Genomic DNA, 23,586 nt, shown 5'->3' with positions numbered 1-23,586 from the left:
TTGGCCGGGCAAGGCGGGAAGCCTCCCCCCCGGCCTGAATTTCGGCTGGGTGAGGTGGGAAGCCTCCCCCCCCGGCCTGAACTTTGCGGGGGGAGCAGCGAAGCGCCTCCCCCCCACCGCGAAAAGCTTCGAGGACAGGTAAGGGACATTCATGCACCCCTAGTTCTGACTGCTACAAGGGAGCATTCACGATGAAAACTGCACGTGTCCTGGGAGCATGTACCCATTGGGGCTTTACTCCCAGCACAGATAGCAGCGCTGAAGCAGTGGACCCGCCATAGGCTGAGGGCCAGTGCGGGAGACCACCTGGTGAATGTGGCCACTGCCAGATCTGTTGCCGACCCCAGCTGGGAAGGAGTCAAAATTGGAGTGAAAGGTCCTGGTCAAACAGGTCCTTACGCAGAGAAGGGCAATGGCGGCCCTCCTGCAAGAGGCCTAAACAAGCCATTTGCACACCTCCTCAGGCGAAAGACATTATGTGAAGGAGTAGCCCTGGTGACAATACAACTCGCCAGATTAGCGTAGGGATCTGATATGCCCCTTACGTGGATGTCCAAAACGGGCGGGGGCAGGCGAGGGATCCTACTTAATCCAGGAAAAAACCCTGTAAGATGATGCATTAAGCAGCTGGGGTTACTGGGGTGTGACTGACGGAGCTGCAGGAGGCCCGAGCGTCATATAGGGAGATGACATTGGGAGGGACAGCCGCCCCCAGGTAGGTAAGCTAAGGCAGCAACCCCACAGCCCTAAGGGTCACCCGACTGAACAACTGGGGTGAGGTGCAGTCATCTCACCCATATTCAGGGCAGCCGTGTCTGGGTCCCCGGGAGCAAGGGAGGCGATACCACTTGCATTGCTCCTGATGGAGATGCCTCATGAGGGCGGACCGCCTTCAGGTGTGCTGTGTTGCCTGGGCAAAACCCCAAGGAGGAGGATGTTGCTTGGATCACTGCTGACGGAGATGCCGCAGGAAGGTGGACTGCCTACAGTGGTGGGGTGCTGCCATGGTGAACCTGCGAAGGTGAGATGGAGGCCTCAATGGCGTCCGGGTGCCCTGAACCCAGAGACAAGCTGTACCAATCGTGGGCACACTCTGATCCCCAGCTGGAAAAAACCAAGGTTGTTGCTTGTGCGCCCAGGAAAGATGAGGCAGCAGAAGGGAGGAGCTCCGCTGAAGGCGGTGAGCCTTCTGGAAGAGCCGATGAAGAGGAGGTGGATGCCTCAATAGCGTCCAGGCGATCTGAAATAGAAAGGAGCAACGAGCGTTGGGTCTTCTGTCATGTTCGCTTGTGCTGGACCACTGAGGATTTTTTGTGCCTGGCCAGGGGAGGAGGAGGGATCCCCGAGGAACGCCCAGCAGCTTCCAAACGAGAAAAAATTGATGCCAGTACCGGGTCTGCGTCCACATCAGAGTCAGAATCGGGCCTTGGCAGCGGACTTTGGGGAGGGGGGGGCGGGGCCCTCCCATTCCCTTTCTTACCACCCTGGCCCTTCTTAGGAGGCATGATGCAGGAGGTGAATTAAGCAAGCTATCTGTCAGGGTGGACACTGAGCCCATAGAATCCCAGAGTAGTTCTAATGCTGAGGAAGAGCAGTCACTCCTGGGAGAGGAGCGCGCTCCTCTTTCCCAAGACCAACAGCTGACGGATTTTCCTCCCCCCCACATTCCTAGGTTTAGTTAGCAGTCAAGGGAGTGACCGAGCACAGATAGCAGACTTAGCGAAGGCGCGCACTCAACGGCTGCGCCCCGAGGATCCAAGGGAAAAGGGGGAGGGATTCTCCCTAGTCCTTATATTCAGGGGTCTGCCAGTAATTGCTTTTCAAACCGGGACCAACTGATCCAACTTAGGGCATAGGGATGCTGCTGCTCAGATCTAGTTGATACCTGTAGAGTTGTTAAGTTGCAAAGGAAGAATAAATCTTTGAAAAGAATCCCTTTGTCTGTGCCTGGACTTGGCTACTGGATTAGACTGAGAGAGCCCTCTAAGGAGCTCTCGACACCATCAAAGAGTTAATAAAGCCACTGGGCACCCCAGACAATAGGCAGCCACCCCACAGTCTTAAGATCTGTGGGTATGAGATCCAGACCGAGACAGAGAGGCCTGGGGATGAAGATGGGAGCGCTGCACTACCGTTTAGGTAGAAAATCAGATTTTCAAGAGGCGCAGCCAGGGGCCAAAGGTGATGGAGCTGCGTTTGAGCGTGGGCGCCCACAGCCGAGGGCACCCTGTCACGGGAGGCACCAAACAGGCAGTCGCCGCTGTTACGCAATTTTATTAATTAAATATTTAATAATTGTAATTTAATTATTATTATTATTAATATTAATATTATTATTTATTTAATTAAAGCTTTCTTTTCATACAAACATAGGAAGCTGCCTTATACTGAGTCAGACCCTGGGTCCATCTAGCACAGAATTGTTGACACTGACTGGCAGCAGCAGATCTTCAAAGTTTCAGGCAGGATTCTTTCGTAGCCCTACCTGGAGACGCTGGGGATTAAACCTGGGGCCTTCCGCATGCCAAGCATGTGCTCTACCACTGAGCCGCAGCTCCTCCTATTTTATTTGTTTGTTTGTTTGTGTGTGGGTGGGAGGGGGAGACATCCCAAGCCCATGGGAGCCGACCAATCGGGCTGTGATATACACGCCCCGACTCGGCTCAGCAGCCAGGCGCCCCTCCAACAGGCAGGCTCGGCTGACCAGTGGGGGGGGCAGTCAGACCGTCGCTTGGAGCGCTGCCACCAGCAAACACTGGCGCCGCGCTCACCCGCCCGCTGACGCCACCCGCTGGGAGCAACACCTCAGGGAGGCCGGCAAGGCGAGGAGGAAGAGGCCGGCAAGGCCAGCGGCCGGGTAGACAGGCCGGCCGGCAGGTGGGCCGTGAGCCGGCCCGGCAGCTGGCGGGCCCGTCAGGCAAGCGGGCGGACGTGCGGGCAGGGTGAGCGAGCGAGCAGGCGGGCGGGCGAGCGGGCAGGAAAGCGAGTACACAAGGAGAGCGAACGGACGGGCGGGTGAGAGGAAAGGAGCCGGCGAAGGAGGTAGGGAGGCGAACAATATCACCAAGCAAAGATTTTGGCGCGCAGAAGCACGCTGGGTCCAGGCGGCTGGAACGAGGACGAAGCCGTTCTCCAGCAGGCCAAAGTCCCTCTTCATGAACCGAGGAGAAAGGAGGGCTGTAGTTCTCTCTAGCTGCGTTGAGCCAGAGAGCTGAGTTTGAGAAGGGGGCTGAGTTTAAGGCAACTCAGCCTGCCCCTCCTTGCATGGTGGTGCCACTGGGGTGCACCAATCAAAGGCCCCTGCGTCATGTCACCCCACCCGCCCGCAATGCCCCCCCCTTTTAGCCACACAAGCTGGCGCCAGGTGAGGGCATATCTTGTTGTGAATAAATTAATAAATGTTGGCTCTTGTTTACCCATACTTCTGTCTTTTCTCCTATGGTGTGAACATGCAAATACTGCTTTGTGCCCCAGTGTTGCTGACAGCATGTGACATCTATCTATCTATCTATCTATCTATCTATCTATCTATCTATCTATCTATCTATCTATCACATTTCTATCCCGCCCTATATCATTAAGATCTCAGGGCAGCATACAGATAAAATCAATGTAAACAGTATAAAACCATAAATAATTTAAACACCTAAAAACATATTAAACTATTAAACAAGGTAACATTCCCAGCTGTGATGTCATAAGTGAAACCCCAGAAGGTGTGACAAAACAGTTACTGTGGCTAACCTTACACATTGTGTAGCGGCTGCCATTTACATCCTGCGAGGCTGCCGTGATAGGCTACGTAAGTATTTACGTAGCCTATCATGGCAAAGAGCAGGGGCGCAAATGGCATAGCGGCCGCCGTTTGCGCCCCTGATCTTTGCTGTGATAGGCTACGTAAATACCTACATAGCCTATCACGGCAGCCTGGTAGGACGCAAATGGCGGCCTCTACAGTGGCCGCCATTTGCAGCTGCAGCAGCTGGCCATGGCCGGAACTCCAGCTGCAGATGGCCCTGGCTGGCGGCTCCAGGGAGCAGCCGCTGAGCAGAGCGGTTCTCTGCAATTCTCTCACATTACTATATATTTCAGTTTCCATGTGGAGAACAGGACACTTCCTTGACAGAATTCCCAAGAACTGTTCTTCATGTGGAAGTCTTCTAGGGATGGCAGAGAATTCCGCCACGGATTCCAGTGGGGGCAGATTCTAAAGAATCTAAATTCTAAAGGATTCTAAAGAATCCGGCCCCCCGGAATCTGTCGCGGAATGGCCTCCTGCCCCCCCGCCCCCCCACGGAATCCCCCCAGGAGGGCATTTACCTGGGGCAGATGCAGCGGATTCGGCAGCGGCGGTGGCTGGTCTCCTGGCAGGCCACGGTCAGGCTGCTGCCACCGCCATTGCCGTCCTTGCAGCCGTGATAGGCTTACGTAAGAATTTACGTAGACTATCATGGCTAACCCCCCCCAAACCCCAGTGTACGCAAATGGCAGCAGCCATAGAGGCCGCCATTTACGTTCCCTATTTTTCGCCGATTTATCTTATGTAAATATTTACATAGGATAAAACGGCGAAAAAGAAGGGGATGTAAATAGCGCAGTGGGCGCTATTTGCGTTCCTTTATTTTTTGCCATTCTAGCCTACGTAAATATTTTTTATTTACTTAGGCTAGTTGCCTAGGCTATTTGCGTTCCCCTACGCTATTTGTGTTCCCCTTTTTTGCCATTTTATCTTACGTAAATATTTACTAGGGGTGCACGAAACCCACTTACCTGTCCTCGAAGCTTTTCGCGGTGGGGGGGAGGCGCTTCGCTGCTCCCCCCGCGAAGTTCAGGCTGGGGGGGGAGGCTTCCCGCCTCGCCCGGCTGAAATTCAGGCTGGGGAGGAGGCACCTCGCCTCGCCCGGCCGCGAACTAAAAAGTTTAAAAAAAAACGAAAACGCCCCCATGATAGGCTATGTGACGATTTACGTAGCCTATCACAGCTGACTTTGCAAATCTAGCCATGATAGGCTACGTTAATCGTCACGTAGCCTATCACGGGGGCCTTTTTTTTTTCTTTTATTGGAATGGATGCGGCGGCGGCAGCCGGTCGAAGGAATGGATGCGGCGGCGGCAGCCGGTCGAAAGACCGGCTGCCACTCCCACCCCGGACGAAGACCCGCCGAACCGCCGGCTGGAGCCGCCGCTGGGAGGGACATTCGGCAAAGGTAAGTCCCGTCCCGGGGGGGGGTGCGGGGTGCGGGGGGGTGCGGAGAATTTCTCCACGAAACTTGTTCGGGGGGCCGAACACATTGGCGCTCGGCCCCCCGAAGTTTCAGGGAGAAATTCTCCGCCAACCCTAATATTTACATAAGATAAATCGGTGAAAAATAGGGAATGCAAATGGCAGCCGCCGTAGCCACTGCCATTTGCGTACACTGTTTTTTTGGGGGAGTGGGGGGTTAGCCGTGATAGGCTATGTAAATTCTTACGTAGCCTATCACGGCTGCCTGGCTGGACGCTTGCTACGCTATTTGCGTTCCCCCTTATTTTTGCCGTCTCAGTCTATGTAAATATTTACATAGACTAAGACGGCCAAAAATAAGGAATGAAAATGGCGGCGGCCATAGCCGCCACCATTTGCGTATGCGTTTTGTTTTTTTTTAACCCAGACGTCATAGGCTACGTAAGTCTTTATGCAGCCTATCACGACTGAATACAGGGACGCAAACAGCGGCAGCTACAGCCGCTGCCATTTGCGTCCCTGCTAGCCAGTGGCCAGATGTCCGGCTGCTGGCGGATCCGGCCAGTGGCTCTGCAGAATCCCTGTGGAGCAGAGCCGGCCAGTAAGGATTTCTGGGGGGAGGGATGGAGCACCTCCCCCCCGTCGAGGATTCCAGGGGGAGGGATGGAGCACTTCCCCGCCCTTCGCGAACGATTCCGCAAAACGGTAACTGACGTTCGTACATCCCTACTGTGAATATGAAGGCCACAATAAAACTCGTAATATCCACCAAGCGGGTATCACTGCAAGAATGCTTTAGGAGTGGGAAATAGTCACAAAAGTATTCATCTATTTCACTGAGGCCACAAAACGTTAATTGTAACATGAAAGCATGGAATATAATCAAAGCTACAAATCCATTGATCCAAGAAACAGATGCTAATTGGATACAAGTCCAGGTTTTCATGATTGTTAAATAATGCAGTGGTTTACAGATTGCTAGATACCTGTCATAAGACATCACACAGAGCAAACAACATTCTGCAGCTCGCAAGGAAACATAGAGTGAGATAAACATTGTGTGAGACAGCTGCTGAAAGAAATCCTTCTGTCACTAGTCAGGAGAGCTGAAAGAATCCTTGGAAATATATTGGAGCTGTAGCAGGCCTCCAAGTAGGGATGGGGGAGAATTTATCCCCGAAACTTCGGGGGGCCGAGTGCCAACATGTTCGGCCCCCAAAGTAGTTTCGGGGAGAAATTCTCCGCACCCCCCCCACCCCCCCCCCCGGGACGGGACTTACCTTTCGCGAATGTCCCTCCCGGCGGCGGGTCCCGGCGGCGGTTTGTCAGGTCTTCGACAGGGGCAGAGGCGGCAGCCAGTCTTTCGACCGGCTGCCGCTGCCGCCATTCCAATAAAAGTAAAAAAAAAAAAAACGCCCCCGTGATAGGCTACAGGATGATTAACGTAGCCTATCACGGCTAGATTTGCAAAGTCAGCCATAATAGGCTACGTAAATCGTCACGTAGCCTATCACGGGTGACTTAAAAAAAAAAAAAGCGCGTACGGCTAATGGCGGCCCCCATGGGGCTACGCTATTTGCGTTGCCCTTATTTTTGCCATAGTCTATGTAAATCTTTACGTAGACTACAGCGACCAAATAAGGAACGCGAATGGCGGCTCCCTATGGGGGCCGCCATTTGCGTACGCACTTTTTTTTTTTAAGTCACCCATGATAGGCTATGTGACGATTAACGTAGCCTATCATGGCTGACTTTGCAGATCTAGCCGTGATAGTCTACGTTAATCGTCACGTAGCCTATCACGGGGGCGTTTTTTTTTTTAAACTTTTTATTTTGCGGCCGGGCAAGGCGAGGCGCCTCCTCCCCGGCCTGAATTTCGGCCGGGCGAGGCGGGAAGCCTCCCCCCCAGCCTGAATTTTGGCCGGGCGAGGAGGGAAGCCTCCCCCCCCCCGGCCTGAACTTCAGGGGGAGCAGCGAAGCACCTCCCCCCCACCGTGAAGCAAGCTACGAGACCAGGTAAGTGGCTTTCGTGCACTCCTACCTCCAAGAAGGAAAGGTTCCCCAGGAAGAAGTACAGGGGGGTATGAAGATGCTGATCAAAGACAGCTAGTGCAACAATGAGACTGTTTCCAGTGATGGCCACAACGTAAGCCACTAGAAAAGTCAGGAAAAGAAGCATCTGCAATTCATAGAACTCTTCAAATCCCAGGAGGATGAATTCTGTAATCTTTGTCTGGTGTTTGAACATGATGAATATGAAAAGTGTCTGAACTTGAAATATTATGGAATACAGTCAAGATAAATGTAAATTAGAGCTTACAAATATATGGTAATATTATATTAATTTCATCCATGGCCAAAGTAAAGTGTTTGTTATGGAGATAATGTGGGTATGGATAAGATAACTAACCACTTCCCCAACTCTGGTGATGCAGAGGTAGGGCTCCACAGTGGTTAGAGAAGGTATATTGGAAGGCCAGTGCTAAGGCGACTTGTTTAAATAGATCATTTGCTTGCTCATTGTTTCTCTCTGGTTCTGACATGCTAAGCTGTTGCAGTCCCACTTTCCCCATCATGTGTGTATGTAGGGAGGACTATTGGACCTGGTTTCTCATTGCAGTGGGATGAATGAATGGAGAGAGTGCCAGAGTCCCAAATTAGTATGTGGTGCCTCTGGCCTACAAGCCTTGTATTTCCTGAAATGATGCAAGGGGAAACCAGTGGGCAATGTAAAAGAATAACAGACACACACAAACCCCCCCCCCCAAGAACTATGATGTCTTCAACAAGCAGGGGGGAAGGGGAGGAAGGAAGAGAGGCAACACCTTTAAGTACTTTAAGAAGCAACCGCCCAGAGAGCTTTGGCTAGGGGCAGTATAGAAGTTAATAATAATAATAATAATAATAATAATAATAATAATAATAATAATAATAATAATAATAATATAATGCTATTATAATAAATGAAAGTCATAAGTTTAAGGAGGCAAAATGATTGTACACTGGTGAGAACAACATTTAAAAAACAGCAACAACTGAGGAACACCCTAGAATATGGTGATGCAGCATTACTCTGATATGGGCTTGGGGATAAAAAATAAAATAAAGTGGTGGCCCATTAAACTGGGTTGTGGCACATCATTTTGCTCAGTTAAAATAATGGGAGCCACCTGTTGAAGCATTGATAGTGTGTGGTGAATTTTGGCTACAACATTGATGAGAGTTCCCCCCTGACCCAACTTCAAGGTGAACCAAGAATCACTCACTCTCTCTCTCTCTCTCTCTCTCATGCACACACACACACGCATTCTTTGTTGTTGTGAGGACCAAAACAGACATTACTTAAATGTGTGTCTAGCAGATACTTTTATTCATTTTAATGTCATTTTTACTTGGGGCGGGGGGATCCAGATTAGGACCCTAGTATTCAAGGGGACTCTTCACATCCACATTGGGCCCTGAACCTACTCTAGAAATGAGCGGGGGGAAGCATAACAACTAGAAACAAAGTAATGTTTGTTTTGGCCCTGAAGCATTTATTTTCAGGTCAAAAACACTTCCACCACACTTAGAATGTATGTCTTTCCTGATACTAATGTACCTTAAACAGCCAAACATCTCTCATCATTGGTGAACAAGTATCTACATTTTAAGGCACATCTTTTATAAATATTTCTTTAAAAAGAACAGTATTATAAAGAAGGACAGAGATATAATTAATTATCTGCCCAATGAGATGTCTCAACAAGTAACTATTTTGTGTATTTATTTATTTCTTTTTGGGGAACAAAATACAAACATCAAAGATTTTTCTGGTCTCCTAATTTGCTTCCGTTTTATTTTGAAGCCCCATGATACGACTTACCTGTGCCTAAGGTTGACCTGTCTGATGATCTCTGATAGCATGTTTTGCAATGTGTAGGACATCACTGGACATTCTATTTATGCAGAGGAAATCACCAATATTTATGTTGTGGTTTTAATTTATCCTCACCCCCAGCCTAATTACTAGAATGGCAAAGTTACACATGAGTTATTAAAATCCAACATTATTAATAGAACTTCCATCATCAAGGGGAAATAGACTTTGGCTATGAAGATAAGAGTTTCCCAGGAGTTTGATCTTAATAAGAAGCACACAGAGCAGAGTGACCTGCCAACTCAGATGCAAAAATTCTGGTTGTTTTGGGGAAGACTAATTTGTACCCAGCATGGTGAAATGGATGTGGTATAGTTGCTGCTGTCTTGCTGGTTGAAATCCACCATGTCAACTTCTAGGTTGTCCCATGCCTCATCTGACTGGAATGGATCTTCCTGGGGTGGGGCCAGTGCAGGGTACATAGAGGCAAACCAGAGTTAAGACACCCACTGTCATTCAGTGGTAGCCGGTTTTAGGAGTACCTAGTAAAAGGGGTTAATGTGTCAATTTACTCTTGCTATACCCGTCACAGTGTTTATCAGATTGATTTGAAACTTGGCACAATTGTAGACTTCACTACATAGATCGTGGATGGAACTTTAGATATTAGCTCGATGTGTGTCATTTGTATAATCAACTGATGAATGGGCTGGAATAGCCCATGTGATACTGTGAAGCTTTGAAGCAAATTTGTGCGGTTGTTAGAATTTGGCATATTGCGCTTGCTCTCTGTCTGAGTGAAGCCAGCTATGCCTCCTGGCACCTCTAGCCATGGTACATCCATATAGCCCCCTGCAGGGAAGCTGCTTCACAGGAAGAGGAGAGGCAGCCATAGAACTCTGTTACCTCCAAATTGTATAATCTGCAAAGCTATGGGCTTGTTAGGGAAGTTTGCCACCTAGTGACTGAAGATGCTAATGCAGACTTCAAACATGGATATATTTAAATTAATTTAGATTAATTAATATATATTTTTGGAAAAAAGAACAAATAACCATGAGATGCACACCTTCAGGGTTGTCTTATTATGCATGCCAAGTTTCAGGTTTCTAGGCCTCATGCTCATGGGGCAATGTGCTGGCAGACAGACGTCCTCTTTAATTACTGTAGGTAGAATGTTGAGGTGTGTAATGGCAAAAAAGTTTTTTTTCTGGTGACTCAACTTAAGTAATGGGGCACAGTAGTGTTGGATTTAATTATGAATAAAATGTCAAGGCAAAGTATGTTGAGACTATTTGGGGGCTAAATGTGCCCCCCTCCCCAAAAGGAGGATTTAAACAAAAACATATGAAATGAAATCTATTCAGTATTCCTGCATATCACCAGTCAATATTTTATAACTAGCAGCTCAAGTGAAAATGCTGTAAAAAACAACCACACATGTCAATTTTACTACATATTAATGACATTAACAATCTTTACAGGACTTGATTTGTATGGCATAAGCCTAAGAATATTATTTCTCAGGGCCTCTTTGACCTCCTTATTTCTCAGGCTGTATATAAAGGGGTTGGCTAGAGGGGGCAAAGTTATGCATAAAAAGGATTATTATTATTATTATTATTATTATTATTATTATTACTATTATTTTGCATCTCTTTCTTGACTTCAGTCTTTGGTAACATATACACAATCATTAGAGACCCATAGAAGGTGGAAACTACAGCCAAGTGAGATGAGCAGATGGAAAAGGCCTTTTGCCTTTCGGGGATAGAAGGGATTTTTATGATAGCAGCAATGATATATAATATAATGACAAGAGTCAGGAGAAGGGAATGCGAATATGGCAGCAACAACAAAACTCATAATTTTCATCAAACTAGTGTCTCTGCAAGAGAGTTTAAGAAGTGGGAAGTAGTCACAAAACAATGATCCATTTCATTGGGACCACAAAATGTTAACTGTAACATCAACATGTGTGTGTGTCTCCCATTGATCCAAGCTGCAGCTGCTAACTGGATGCAAGTCTAGGTTTTCATGATTATTGCATAGTGCAATGGTTTACAAATGGCTAGCTATCTGTCATACAACATCACACAGAGCAAACAACATTCTGCAGCTTCCAAGGAACCAAAGAGGTCATTGTGTGAAGCAGCTGCTGAATGAAATTGTTCTGTCCCCAGCCAGAATAGCTGAAAGCATCCTAGGGAATATATTAGACCTGTAACAAGCCTCCAAGAAGGAAATGTTCCCTAGGCAGAAGTACAGGAGGGTATGAAGATGCTGATCAAAGACAACTAGTGCAACAGTGAGGATGTTTCCACTTATGGTCACAATGTAAATTGGTAGAAATGTCAGGAAGGGAAGTGATTCCATTCCCCAAATCACAGAAGGATGAATGTTGTAGTCTTTGTTTTGTTTCCCAACATCATGTAAATGAGAATAATTAAGTCCTATTTAAAAAAGATATGCATACATTAGAAATATTGTCATAGTCATGCTGTTTTGTTTTTTTTTTCAGGTGATGAAAAGCCAGTGAATACATACATTAGAGGTATTGTCATAGATAATGTCATATTGCCAGTGAATGCATACATTAGAGATATTTCCATACTCATGCTGATTGTTTTCAGGTGATGAAAAGCCAGTGAATGCATTTGTAATGGAGAAAGCATTAGCCCTGGGAATCTGATTTAGTCTGAGTACTTGCTCAGTACCTTTCCATATTCTGATGAGGCCAACTCAGAACCCCACAGTGGACATGGGTGGGAGACGAGACAGCCAGAAGATACCCCTTGCTTCAGTTCTATGGTTTAGTTACTTCTGCCTGGCCTATTTTGGGTAGGGATGTATGAGAAATTCATTTTTGATCAGGATTTACCCAGTTGGCACCTTCTGGACCAAACATGGACTTGGACTCAGTCTGTGGTCAAAATCTGTACATTTCTATGCTTTCAGTGTGATTCGTGGACCAGCAAAGATGTATTTGACAGCATGCAAATGTTTGAAAAATCCACATGCAAAAATGTATACTTTTGAAAAATCTGCACGAAAACACTTTAATAAATGGGAGAACAATTATTGTAATTTAAGGATGTGCATAATTGAAATGTACATTTGGAAAAATATGCATGAAAATGCACATGGATTTTTATGTAAAAACACAACAACAACAAAGCTCAAAATCTGATATGGAGTCGAGTTGGAACAAGTTTTGAGATGGAATTCTGAGAAATTTGCAAGCTCACATTTTGTTGATCCACACATCCTAATTTGGGGGGTAATCTATAGGAGGAGTTGCATAATGCTTCCTTGATCATGGTGATGGGGAAACTGGTCATGATTGCCTTCTAGTCAGTTCTGAACATTCTACAAATGGAATAGATCCATGCCCCAAAGGTCTGGACACAGAGCATTCCACCCCACCCCCACCAAAGTGCTTTACATGAGAAGATGTTGCCCGTGTTATGATTATTAATAGATTTTTACTGCCTAACCAAACATAAATAAATAAATATAATAATATGACAATAACATTGTCAAAGTACAATATTTAATATTATTAGATTTTTAAAAACATTCTAAAAAGGACACAGCAGTAAAATTAATAAAGCAACACATTAAATGTCTGCATGAAGAGGAAGGTCTTAACCTGCTATCTCGATGAATACAATGAAATGTAATGCAGTGTATACAAATGTAATACAGCATATAAAATGACCTTCCTGGGAAGGGCATTCCAGATGGGGGGCCACTACAGAGAAGGCTCTGTCTTTCCCTGGTAACCAACTGATAGCCACCATATGGCTCTATGATTAAGTAATCTAAATGTTTAACCAGCAAATGTTCTTTGAACAACTTTTCTCCTCTAAACCACCACTGTCTGTTCAATACCTGGCTACACCTTGGGATTTTTTTCTTTTTTGTGTCTCTTTAAAGTATAAGAATTATTATGCAAAGAACCCAAATGCCAACTCTTTCCACATATTTTCTCAGACAACACTATTACTGGACCAAATAACATCACCCACAGCAAACAAAGGTTCATTCACTTGTTTATCTTCAAAAGTGATATATGCCATTATCTGTCAGCAATGTCATTCTGAATTCCATGTAGGACACAAACAGGTCAGTCCCTACACAAAATAACAAGTGGGCACATATCTGATATCTGAAAGGGCATTTTTCATAGATCAGTGGGATAATAAGTCAGCCTCTGAGAATGCTCTGTTACGGACCTTACAGTGGACAGTCTTGGATAAAGGAATCCTGTGCCTTCTGGGTTCCAGCTCCTGTAGAACCTACATGCATAGAGAACTGCTCCTGTGCTTGTTGGCTTCCTCTTCTCAGATGTCTATATTCAATGAGTGGATGTCAGGGGGCAGGACTGAGAACCCATATGACCTCAGAGACAGACCCACTATGGTCACACAGCTCCCTGCCCCTGCTGATATCCAGACATTGAATGTAGAGACATCTGAGAAGTACAAGCAAACATGAAGGGATGAGGAGAAGCCATCCAGGTGATATAGTGCTTCTAAACTTACATCTGGGCCAATTATAGCAACTTCTTATGCCCTAGCATAAGAAAAAAAATATTAGGAAGGAACAAAATTAAAAATGAAAGTCCTTCATAAATTTAACCAATTCCATTTGGAAATTAATTAGGTTCTTTTTTTCCTAATATCTTTTTCTGGGATACTAACCAGGAGTGTATGCTAACACTTATGAACCTTCTCCTGATCTTCATCATAGGTTCATTAGTAGATACTTTATATCCATTACTTTTTAAACTACAGTCCTCTTCAGTCTAGCAGTCCTGCTCTCTTGAGGCTATTTTTACCATGCCTTGATTTCATCATCCAATTTTATGGAACATCGGTCCTAGGATCATGTAGAGAAAAAAGTTCATATTGATATTCTGACATCTGCTGGAGGTTTTCTCCAGAGACATCCTATTAAACCTCAGGGAGATTTATGATTCTCACATCTAGTAATGTCTAGGGACATGTTCCTTTGATTGTTTGCAAGATAAATAACAAGCATGACATATTTCAAATATTATACAGAGAGCTCAAGAAAACAGAGGGCTGAGCCATTTTATGGAGAACACAGAATCTATGAAAGAGGTAAAGAAGTAATTTGGGGGGAATTTGCATTCTGAACTGGCAGTAATCAGAGTCAACACACGTGCGTGCAGTCGACTAGCTCCCCGTCTCATAAAGGTACAAAACACTATCAGATGCATTTGAACAGGATCGTCTGCTTATGGATGGATGAATCTATCAATTCTGGTTTCTCTCACTTCCTCATTCTTCCAATCTTAGGTTCATTCCATGCTCTTTCTGTATCCATCATCTGTGACTTCTTTGAAAATAAATTTAAAAAATGCATGCATGTACATGTGTGTTTCTCCTAATATACATATTTTATGGTACACAGTTTTACCTAATATATTCATATTTTAAGGCAATTCTTCTTATATTACATGTGGTATATTTATTTTTCATGGTTATATGTATTTTTGTGCACACCTTTGTCTGGTGTACCTGTTTTTGTATATGCTTTGTTGTTGTTGTTGTTCAAAGAACTACATTGCTAAATTCTGAGAAGGGTGAATACTGAAGGATAACTCTGTCCCAGTTCGTACTGATCTGGGAAGAGCACATCTGGTAAGCTGTTATTCTCCCTGATCCCTACTTCTGCTTCTGAAAATGCTGCAAATGGACTCCTGCTCAAGCTTCACTTATTTTAAGGGGACCCCTTCAAAAGAAATTCCTCACAGAGATCATAATGCTAATCTGTATTCATCATTTCATTGTCCAGTTAAGACATGTCCCATGTGCTCTTCGGTGTCATAGAAAGTCTATGCTGCCTGTTCTCTTAGAAATAAATTGTTACTTTACAGGACCACTCCATGGCATATCTGTGTCCAACATGAATGAATTAGTGCAGGTTATCTTGCTCTACCCCTCCCCATGTCTTGAGCATCCTAAACCTCTGGGTCTGGTAGATCATTTTCAGGCAGCAAATAAACCATGATAGGGTTATAAAAACAGGATGGCTGCATTGTCCATAGGCAGAATGAAAGTTAACTTTTGATCAGCTAACTTTTGGGTGCTGGGCTCATTCTATGCCTCTTTGACAGTTCCTTCATACTGCCAGAGATGATGCCAGGGATCACATGTACAATGGCAGCAATACCAGCTCCAGGTTTTTGAGGGCCCTTGGCCAAGGCACTGTCAATGGGCCACACACTCAGTTAGTCTACCTGTTCAGCACCTTTGTCACCGCCATCCTCTTTATCATCATCATGGCTACTACTTCCTTGCTTGACAGGCAGAGAGCCAATGGGCAAGTAGGCAGTGGCCTACTCTTCCTTCTCACCACCTGGTCCAGAGTGAGAGGCAGGGGAATGAGGAAGTCACAGTGGTGAAGAGAAGGAGCCACCCCAGATGGCTCTTGTCAGTGGGCCCTCCCTAGCATTTGGGCCCTCAGCAGGAGACCAGCTGTGCCCACCCTTGATGTCAGGAGTGAAGCTTGTCATTCCCTAGACATACCTCAGTGTGACAGAGCACATGCTTTACATTCAGAAGGTCCCAGGTTTTATCCCTGCCTTCTCCCAGTAAGGAAAAGAAAGAATCCTGCCTGAACACCTCGAGAGCCATTGCCACTCAGTGTTGACAATACTGGGCTAGATGGACCAATGGTCTCACTCAGTATAAGGCAGATTCCTATATTCCTAAGAAGATCTCTGATTGAATCCATTAACTGCATCAAGTCAAATGGTTCACAAATTATTCAAAACAATACCCCAGAGACTAGATTTTTTTTTCCAGACAGCTGAATTATAACCCCTGATCTTGCATCTCTCCCAGGCAACAGTGGTGGTGAGAAGGAGGAATAGATGCCTCTGCCTAATTGCTCACTGGCTCTCTGCCTATCAAGCAAGCAAGTAGTAGCAACGCTGTAGCTTAGATGCTTTGATCATTTCACTTTGTTCGAGACATGGCTAGGGGAGTCAGTTTTCATTAACCATCCACCACACTGATGCCTTTCACAGGAGCTTGTGAAAACATTAGCAGGTGATAATGCTTCTCTTGATGTCATGAAATATACAATGCTTATTGTTACCTATCCACATATTCTTGAAGGTGTGGCCGCCCCCGACCCCCTGAGCAGTCATCAATAGAATTATAGATTTGTAATGGATATGCTGTGAAAATGTGGTGAAATACCCTGGGTATGGAATAGGCAACGTATTAATTCAATTCTAACTGTTTTTGGTTTCCCAACATTTACAATTTATTGATATTACTGGTTGTCTTATGCACCTGTAGCTCTTTGATCATCTTTATTATTGTCACTATCATCCTCTTTATTGTCCTTGCTACTACTTGCTTGCTTGACAGGGTGACAGCCAGTGGGCAAGTAGGCAGAGGCATCTACTCCAAAGAACACTGAACATGAGAAGAGCCATGCTGGATCAGACCAAGTGTCCATCTAGTCCAGCTTTCTGTTCACACAGTGGCCAACCAGCTGTTGACCTGGAACCCAAAGCCCAGCATGAGCACAACAACACCCTCCCACTCATGTTCCCCAGAAATGGCTTTTCATAGGCTCACTGCCTCTGGTACTGGAGGTAGCACATAGCCATCAGGACTAGTAGCCATTGACAGCCTGTTCCTCCAGGAATTTGTCCAACCTCCATTTGAAGCTATCCAAACTGGTGGCCATCATTACATCCTGTGGTAGCTACTTCCATAGTTTAACTATGCACTGTGTGAAGAACTTTTATCTGTCCTGAATGTCCCACCAATCAGCTTCATAGGATGCCTCCAGGTTCTAGCATTTTGAGGGAGAGAGAGAGAAATGTCTACCTATTCAAATTCTCCACACCATGGATAATTTTGTACACCTCTATCATGTCTTACCCTCCTCTCCTTTTTTCCAAACAATCCCAGCTGTTGTAACCTTCTCTCATAGGGGAGATGTTCCAGTGCCTTGATCATTTTAGTTGCCCTCTTCTGCACCTTTTCCAGCAATACTATATCTTTTTTTAGGTGTGGCGACCAGAACTGTACACAGTATTCCAAGTGTGGTCGCACCAGAGATTTGTATTTGGGCAGTATCATATTGGCAATTTTATTTTCAATGCCTTTCCTAATTATGCCTAACATGCAGTTTTCTTTTTTTACAGCAGCCGCACACTGGGTTGACATCTTGATTGAGCTGTCCACCACAACCTCAAGATGTCCTTCCTGGTCGGTCATCACTAGCTCAGATCCCATCAGGTTATACTTGAAGTTGGGTTGGGTTTTTTTTTTTTCATTAACGTGAATCACCTTACACTTGCTTACGTTGAACCTCATTTGCCATTTAGATGCCCATTCTCCCAGTTTAGAGAGATCCTTTTAGAGCTCTTCACAATCCCTTTTTGTTTTTCCCACCCTAAATAATCTGGTGTCCTCTGCAAACTTGGCCAGTTCACTGTTCACTCCTAATTCACAATCATTTCTAAACAGGTTGAAAAGCACTGGTCCTAATACAGATCCCTGTGGGACTCCACTATTTACTTCCCTTCATTAGGAGAGTTTACCATTTATCCCAACTTTCTGCTTTCTGTTCTTTAACCAGTTACTGATCCATAAGAGGACCTGTCCTCTTATTCCATTGCTAAGTTTGCTCAGGAGTCTTTGGTGCGGGCTTTGTCAAAAGCCTTTTGGAAGTCCAAGTAAACAGTGTCTACTGGATTACCCTGTCTACATGTTTATTGACAGTCTCAAAGAACTCTAAAATTTTAGTGAGACAGGACTAACATTTGTGGAACCCATCTTGATTCTTTTTCAGCAGGGCTTGTCCTTCTTTATGCTTACTGTTATTATCTTTAATAATGCCTTCAAACAGTTTACCCAGAACTGACATTAAGCTAACTGGCCTGTGATTTCCGAGATCACCCCCTCCACCCTTCCTGGATCCTTTTTGAATATCGGTGTTACATTCTTCCATCTTCCAGTCCTCTGGTATAGAGGCTGATCTTAGGGACATCATGTTCCATAGTTTGGATAGAAGATCAGCAATTTCATATTTGATTCTTTCAGAAGTCTAGGATGGATTCCATCTGGGACCAGTGATTTCTTTGCCTTCAATTTATGAATAAGGTTTAAAACTTCATCTTTTGTCACTACTATTTGCCTCAGTTCATCAGACTCCCTTCCTGAAAACGTCAGTTCAGGCAAAGGTATCTGTCCTATATCTTCTGCAGTGAAGATGGATGAAAAGAATTCTGAGAGCCAGTGTAGTGTAGTGGTGAGAGTGACGGACTGGGAGCCGGGAGATCCGGGTTCTAGTCCCCACTTGGCCATGGAAGCTCACTGGGTGACTCTGGGCCAGTCACAGACTCTCAGCCCAACCTACCTCGCAGGGTTGTTGTTGTGAGGATACAACGGTGAGGAGGAGGATAATGTAAGCCGCCTTGAGTTCCTTGCGAGAGGGAGAAAGGCGGGGTATAAATGCAATAAATAAATAAATAAATAAATTCAGCTTCTCTGCAAGCTCCTTGTCCTCCTTCAGTACTCCTCTAACTCCATTGTCATCCAGTGTTCAAACTGCCTCCCTAGCTGGTTTTCGGCTTCTGATATACTTAAAGAATTCTTTATCATTGGCCTTGAAGTTGTTAGCGACAGGCTCTTCAAAATGCTTTTTTGCATCTCGTATTGTCTTCTTGCATCACCTTTGTGCAAGCTTGTGCTGCACTTCATTTTCCTCAGCTGGCAAGACTTCCATTTTTTGATGGAAGCTCTCTCTTTTTCTAATAGCTCCAGCTCCCTTAACACTGCTTGTTAACTGTGCTGGTGACCTCTTGGACTTGGTCCTACCTTTCCTAACCTGTGGTATACATTTTAGCTGGGCTTCTATTACTGTAGCTTTGAGTAATCTCCAAGCAGTTTGAAGGGATTTAATCATCTTGACTCTGCCTTTGGAACTTCCATTTCACCAGTTCCCCCATTTTAGAGACTTTCCTCTTTTGAAGTCAAATGTGACAGTGTGGCACTTCCTGAGCATGTTTCCATACACACGCGTGCACACACGCACATGTACACACACACTCTCTCTTCCTTCTCACCAACTGCATTGTCAGGCCCAGAATGGGAGGCAGATGAATAATGGGGTCGTAATGGTAAAGAGAAGTAGCAATCACAGAGGGGTCTTGTCTGTGGACCCCTGCTGACATTGCGGCACTCACCTGGAACCCGGATGTATCTACCCTTGATGTAAGCAGTGATTGGCAGTAGAAAGTAGAAAGGGGAAGCTTATCATTCCCTGATTGTCATTCAACTTGCATATGGAGAAGAACATCTCTGATTGAAGCCATTAACTGAATCGAGGAAAAACATTCACAAATGTTGAAAACAATACCCCAGAGACTGAATACCTTTTTTTCAGATAGCTGAATTATAATCCCAGACTTTGCATCTGATCCAGACAAAGGTGGTTGGGAGAAGGAGGAATACATGCCATTGCCTAATTGCTCACTGGCTCTCTGCCTATCAAGCAAGCAAGTGGCAGCAATGGTGGAGCTTAGATGCATTGATCATTTAACTTTGTTCAAGACATGGCTAGGGTCATCAATTTTTTAACCATTCACCACAGTAATGCCTTTTATAGCAGCTTCATGTGATGACCTTAGGTGATAATATTTCTTTTGATGCAAAAATACAACTGCTGATTTGTAGTCATCAACAAATTCTTGACAGTGTGGACTGCACTGCCCCCCTGAGCAATCATCAATCAAATAATAGATTTGTAATGGATATGCTGTGAAAATGTGGCAAAATTCTCCGGATATGGAATATGCAACAAATTACTTTGATTCTAACTGTATTTGGTTTCCCAATGTTCACAATTTATTAATATTATTGGTTCTTTTATTCACCTGTAGCTCTTTGATCATCTTTATTAATGAAGTCATGAGAAAGAGGAAACCAACTGAATGGAAGAGCAAGACAGAGAAAATCAAACTCATGTCACTCAGTTCATCCTCCTCGGATTCCGAAATCTAAAGAATCTGCAGATCCCTCTTTTTCTTGGATTCCTTGTAATCTACATTGCAACAATGGCAGGAAATCTTCTTATTGTGGTGGTTGTGGCCATGGATCACCATCTTCACACACCCATGTACTTCTTCCTTGTTAACCTGTCTTGCTTGGAAATCTGCTACAGCTCAACCCTATTGCCCATATTGTTGACTACTCTTTTGATGGATGGAATGATCATGTCATTCAGCAGCTGCTTGCAATTATTTTTCTTTGGCTACTGTTTAGGTGCAGAATGTTATTTGCTGTCTGCGATGTCCTATGACAGGTATTTAGCAATATGTAAGCCACTGCATTATGCAACAATGATGAGCACCAGGAAATGTATCCAGTTAGCAGCCGTGTCCTGGACCAATGGCTTCATAGGCATTTCCATAATAACAGTAGAAATGCTGCAGCTAACATACTGTGGTCCTAACAAAATTGATCATTTCTTCTGTGATTCTGTCCCACTTCAAAAACTCTCCTGCAGTGACACAGATGAGGTGGGAAAAGTTAATTTAGTATTGTTATTTATTTACACCATGCCTCCATTTCTCCTTACCTTCACATCCTATATATATATTATAAAGGCCATCCTAAGCATCCCATCCACAGCTGGAAGACAAAAGGCCTTCTCCACCTGCTCTTCTCATCTCATTGTTGTTTCTACATATTATGGCTCTTTAATGTCAGTTTATCTGTTACCACAGTCCTCCTCAATGAACAAAGTGTTTTCTCTTTTATACACAATCCTTCCACCTTTAGTTAATCCCCTCATATACAGCCTGAGAAACAAGGAGGTGAAGAGGGCCTTGAGTAAGTTGAAAAACAGAATACCAATTTTCAGAATATTTCAGAATATGCTAGTTAATTTTCTTAGTGTTAAAGTTAAGTAGAAGGAAGGAATCAAGACCAGGAAGGAGGTGATCAGATCCTCTTTTTTTGTGATTATTTTTACATGAAAAAGCATGTACAATATTTCTATTTCATCTCGACATAAGCACTTTGATCAAGTTCAGTCACAAGTGAAGACCTATACTGCCAGAGACCAGACAGAACCGTGCTGAGCAACGGAGGAGTTGCTTCAGTGGGCTGGAATCTTTCCCATCTGGGATGCTCAGAGTCCATCTGCAGCTCCAACTGCTATCTCCCTCTCGATCAAGGGTGAGCAACACCTGGGCTTGGAGCTGAATGCAGACTCCCATCCTTTTTGCTGCCTGAAATTGCCAGTGGTGTGTCAGCAGCAACACCAAATAGGCATCTTCATTTTGAAAGAAGGCAGATAGGGTGTGCATTGCCTTGCTTCAATGCAAAATCACTCTCTCACAAGTCTTCTGGAAGTGGGACTTTGCAGTAAAACAAGGTGTGCTCCTCATGAGCTTTTTTAAAAAAGGAAGATGTGTCCTGATATTGTTGTCACCATGCCAATGAAGTTTGGTGGCAATTCAGTAGCATGGTGGTAGTGAGTTTTGCAGTTTCGGCAGGCCCACGTGCATTCTTGACATGTGGAAAATGGACCGCGGACCCTCAAAGATTCCTACCCCTTCTCTAGATGGAAGAGCATAAAATTTAGATTATATCAGTGGGGCTCACATGTAACATTCAGTCCACATGCTATCTGTGTGCATGTATACATAGATAGTTTCTGTGTTGTTGTTGTTGTTCAGTCATTAAGTCGTGTCCGACTCTTCGTGACCCCATGGACCATAGCACACCAGGCCTTCCTGTCCTCCGCTCTCTCCTGGAGTGTGCTCAAGTTCATATTCATTGCATCGGTGATGCTATCTAGCCATCTCATCTTCTGCCATCCCCTTCTCCTTTTGCCTTCAATCTTTCCCAGCATCAGGGTCTTTTCCAGGGAGTTTTCTCTTTGCATTAGGTGGCCAAAATATTTGAGCTTCACCTTCAGTATCTGTCCTTCCAATGAGCACTCAGGGTTGATTTCCTTTAGGATGGACTGATTTGACCTCCTTGCAGTCCAGGGAACGCATAAGGGGCTTCTCCTGCACCACAGTTCGAAAGCATCAATTCTTTGGCGCTCAGCCTTCCTTATAGTCCAGCTCTCGCAGCTATATATTACTACTGGCAAAACCATAGCTTTGATTATACGAACATTTGTCGGCAAGGTGATGTCTCTGCTTCTTACTATGCTGTCTAGGTTTGCCATAGCTTTCCTCCCAAGGAGCGTCTTTTAATTTCATGGCTACAGTCACCGCCTGCAGTGATCTTGGAGCCCAAGAAAGTAAAATCTGTCACTGCTTCCATTTCTTCCCCTTGTATATGCCAGGAAGTGATGGGGCCAGATGCCATGAGCTTAGTACACAGATGCAGTTGTTGACATGTAATATGTAGATAGGCACAATGTATGTACACTGTACAGCTGAATTTTATGCAGGCACTATGCACAAGTAATACATTGTACATTGAAAGACAATAGAAATTAAGGGTTTTTTTGTTGGATCTTGAGTAGACATCTTACTTTTAAATTTTAAAAAAACTGCTCATAGTTGTACTATCACTGCTCTGCACATAAAGATGTCCTAGTGTGTTTAGTAAGGCTTTCATAAGATTGTTCTCCCTGGAAAAGCTACTAGTCCCCCCCCCCCGCCAAAAAAAGAAACCCATTATAAATACAAGTAGTGTAGTTGTACTTTCCCTTTCTTTCTTTCTTTCTTTCTTTCTTTCTTTCTTTCTTTCGTTCTGTTCTGTTCTGTTCTTTTATATACACACCAAAAATACTACTATAAAACTTGAGAATTGAATAAAAAATTGAAAGGACATCAAACGTATAGGCTAACAAAAATGTATGAGGAGGAGAAAAAAGGGAAGGAAGCAATGGGAACAAGTCAGATAACTAAGGTATGTCTCTAAACAAAACAAAAATATGATGTGATGGAGTCCAGTTAATCAGTTATCTTGAAGTGAGCAATTAGGGTCTCTCATCTCAGTCCTGTTTGCAGCTGCAGGCCTAGCCTCGTTTTCTCTCAGTAGGGATGTCAGAGGAAGTTTATTTATTTATTTTATTTATTTATTGAATTTCTTAATCGCCCATCTGGCTGATCGCCTGGCCACTCTGGGCAATGTACAGCAATACAGTTTTAAAACAATACAATTCTACTCTAAAAAATCATATTTCTAAAAATACCCTAACCCACCCCAAATGCTTGCCTGAACAACCATGTTTTTAATGTGTGGCGGGAGCTCATTAAAGAGGGGGCATGGCAGAGTTCCCTTGGGAGGGTGTTCCACAGAGTGGGGCCACCACAGAGAAGGCCCTCTCCCTCATCCTCACCAGCCTAACTGTCCTGGCTGATGGGAAAGAGAGAAGGCCATCTGAGGCTGATCTTGTTAAAAGGCCTGTCTGGTGTTGCTGGAGGTGCTCCTTAAGATAGACTGGGACGGAACCATATAGGGTTTTGAAGGTC

General features: G+C 44.7%; 1 protein-coding gene and 1 pseudogene across 1 annotated transcript; one reads left to right on the top strand and one right to left on the bottom strand.

Moving 5' to 3' along the window:
• Positions 1-19,317, bottom strand: part of LOC146341396 (olfactory receptor 10A4-like) — a 31,523-nt pseudogene extending 12,206 nt beyond the window's left edge.
• A 759-nt stretch (positions 19,318-20,076) lies between these two features.
• Positions 20,077-21,057, top strand: LOC146341395 (olfactory receptor 10A7-like). The gene has a single exon (XM_084807419.1). It carries the CDS (start codon positions 20,077-20,079, stop codon positions 21,055-21,057), a length of 981 nt encoding a protein of 326 aa, XP_084663545.1.
• The last annotated feature ends 2,529 nt before the right edge of the window (positions 21,058-23,586 follow it).

The sequence above is a fragment of the Heloderma suspectum genome, chromosome 6 (assembly GCF_057233095.1).
Source record: "Heloderma suspectum isolate Gila_16-S chromosome 6, 16-S_ref, whole genome shotgun sequence".
Lineage (NCBI taxonomy): Eukaryota > Metazoa > Chordata > Lepidosauria > Squamata > Helodermatidae > Heloderma > Heloderma suspectum.
The sequence above is the reverse complement of the archived record's forward strand: the minus strand, read 5'-3'. Positions and strand labels throughout refer to the sequence as shown.

What these genes read in the sequence shown, in the direction of transcription:
- LOC146341395 (XM_084807419.1), top strand. Translation starts at nt 20,077, where the DNA reads ATGGAAGAGCAAGACAGAGAAAATCAAACTCATGTCACTCAGTTCATC.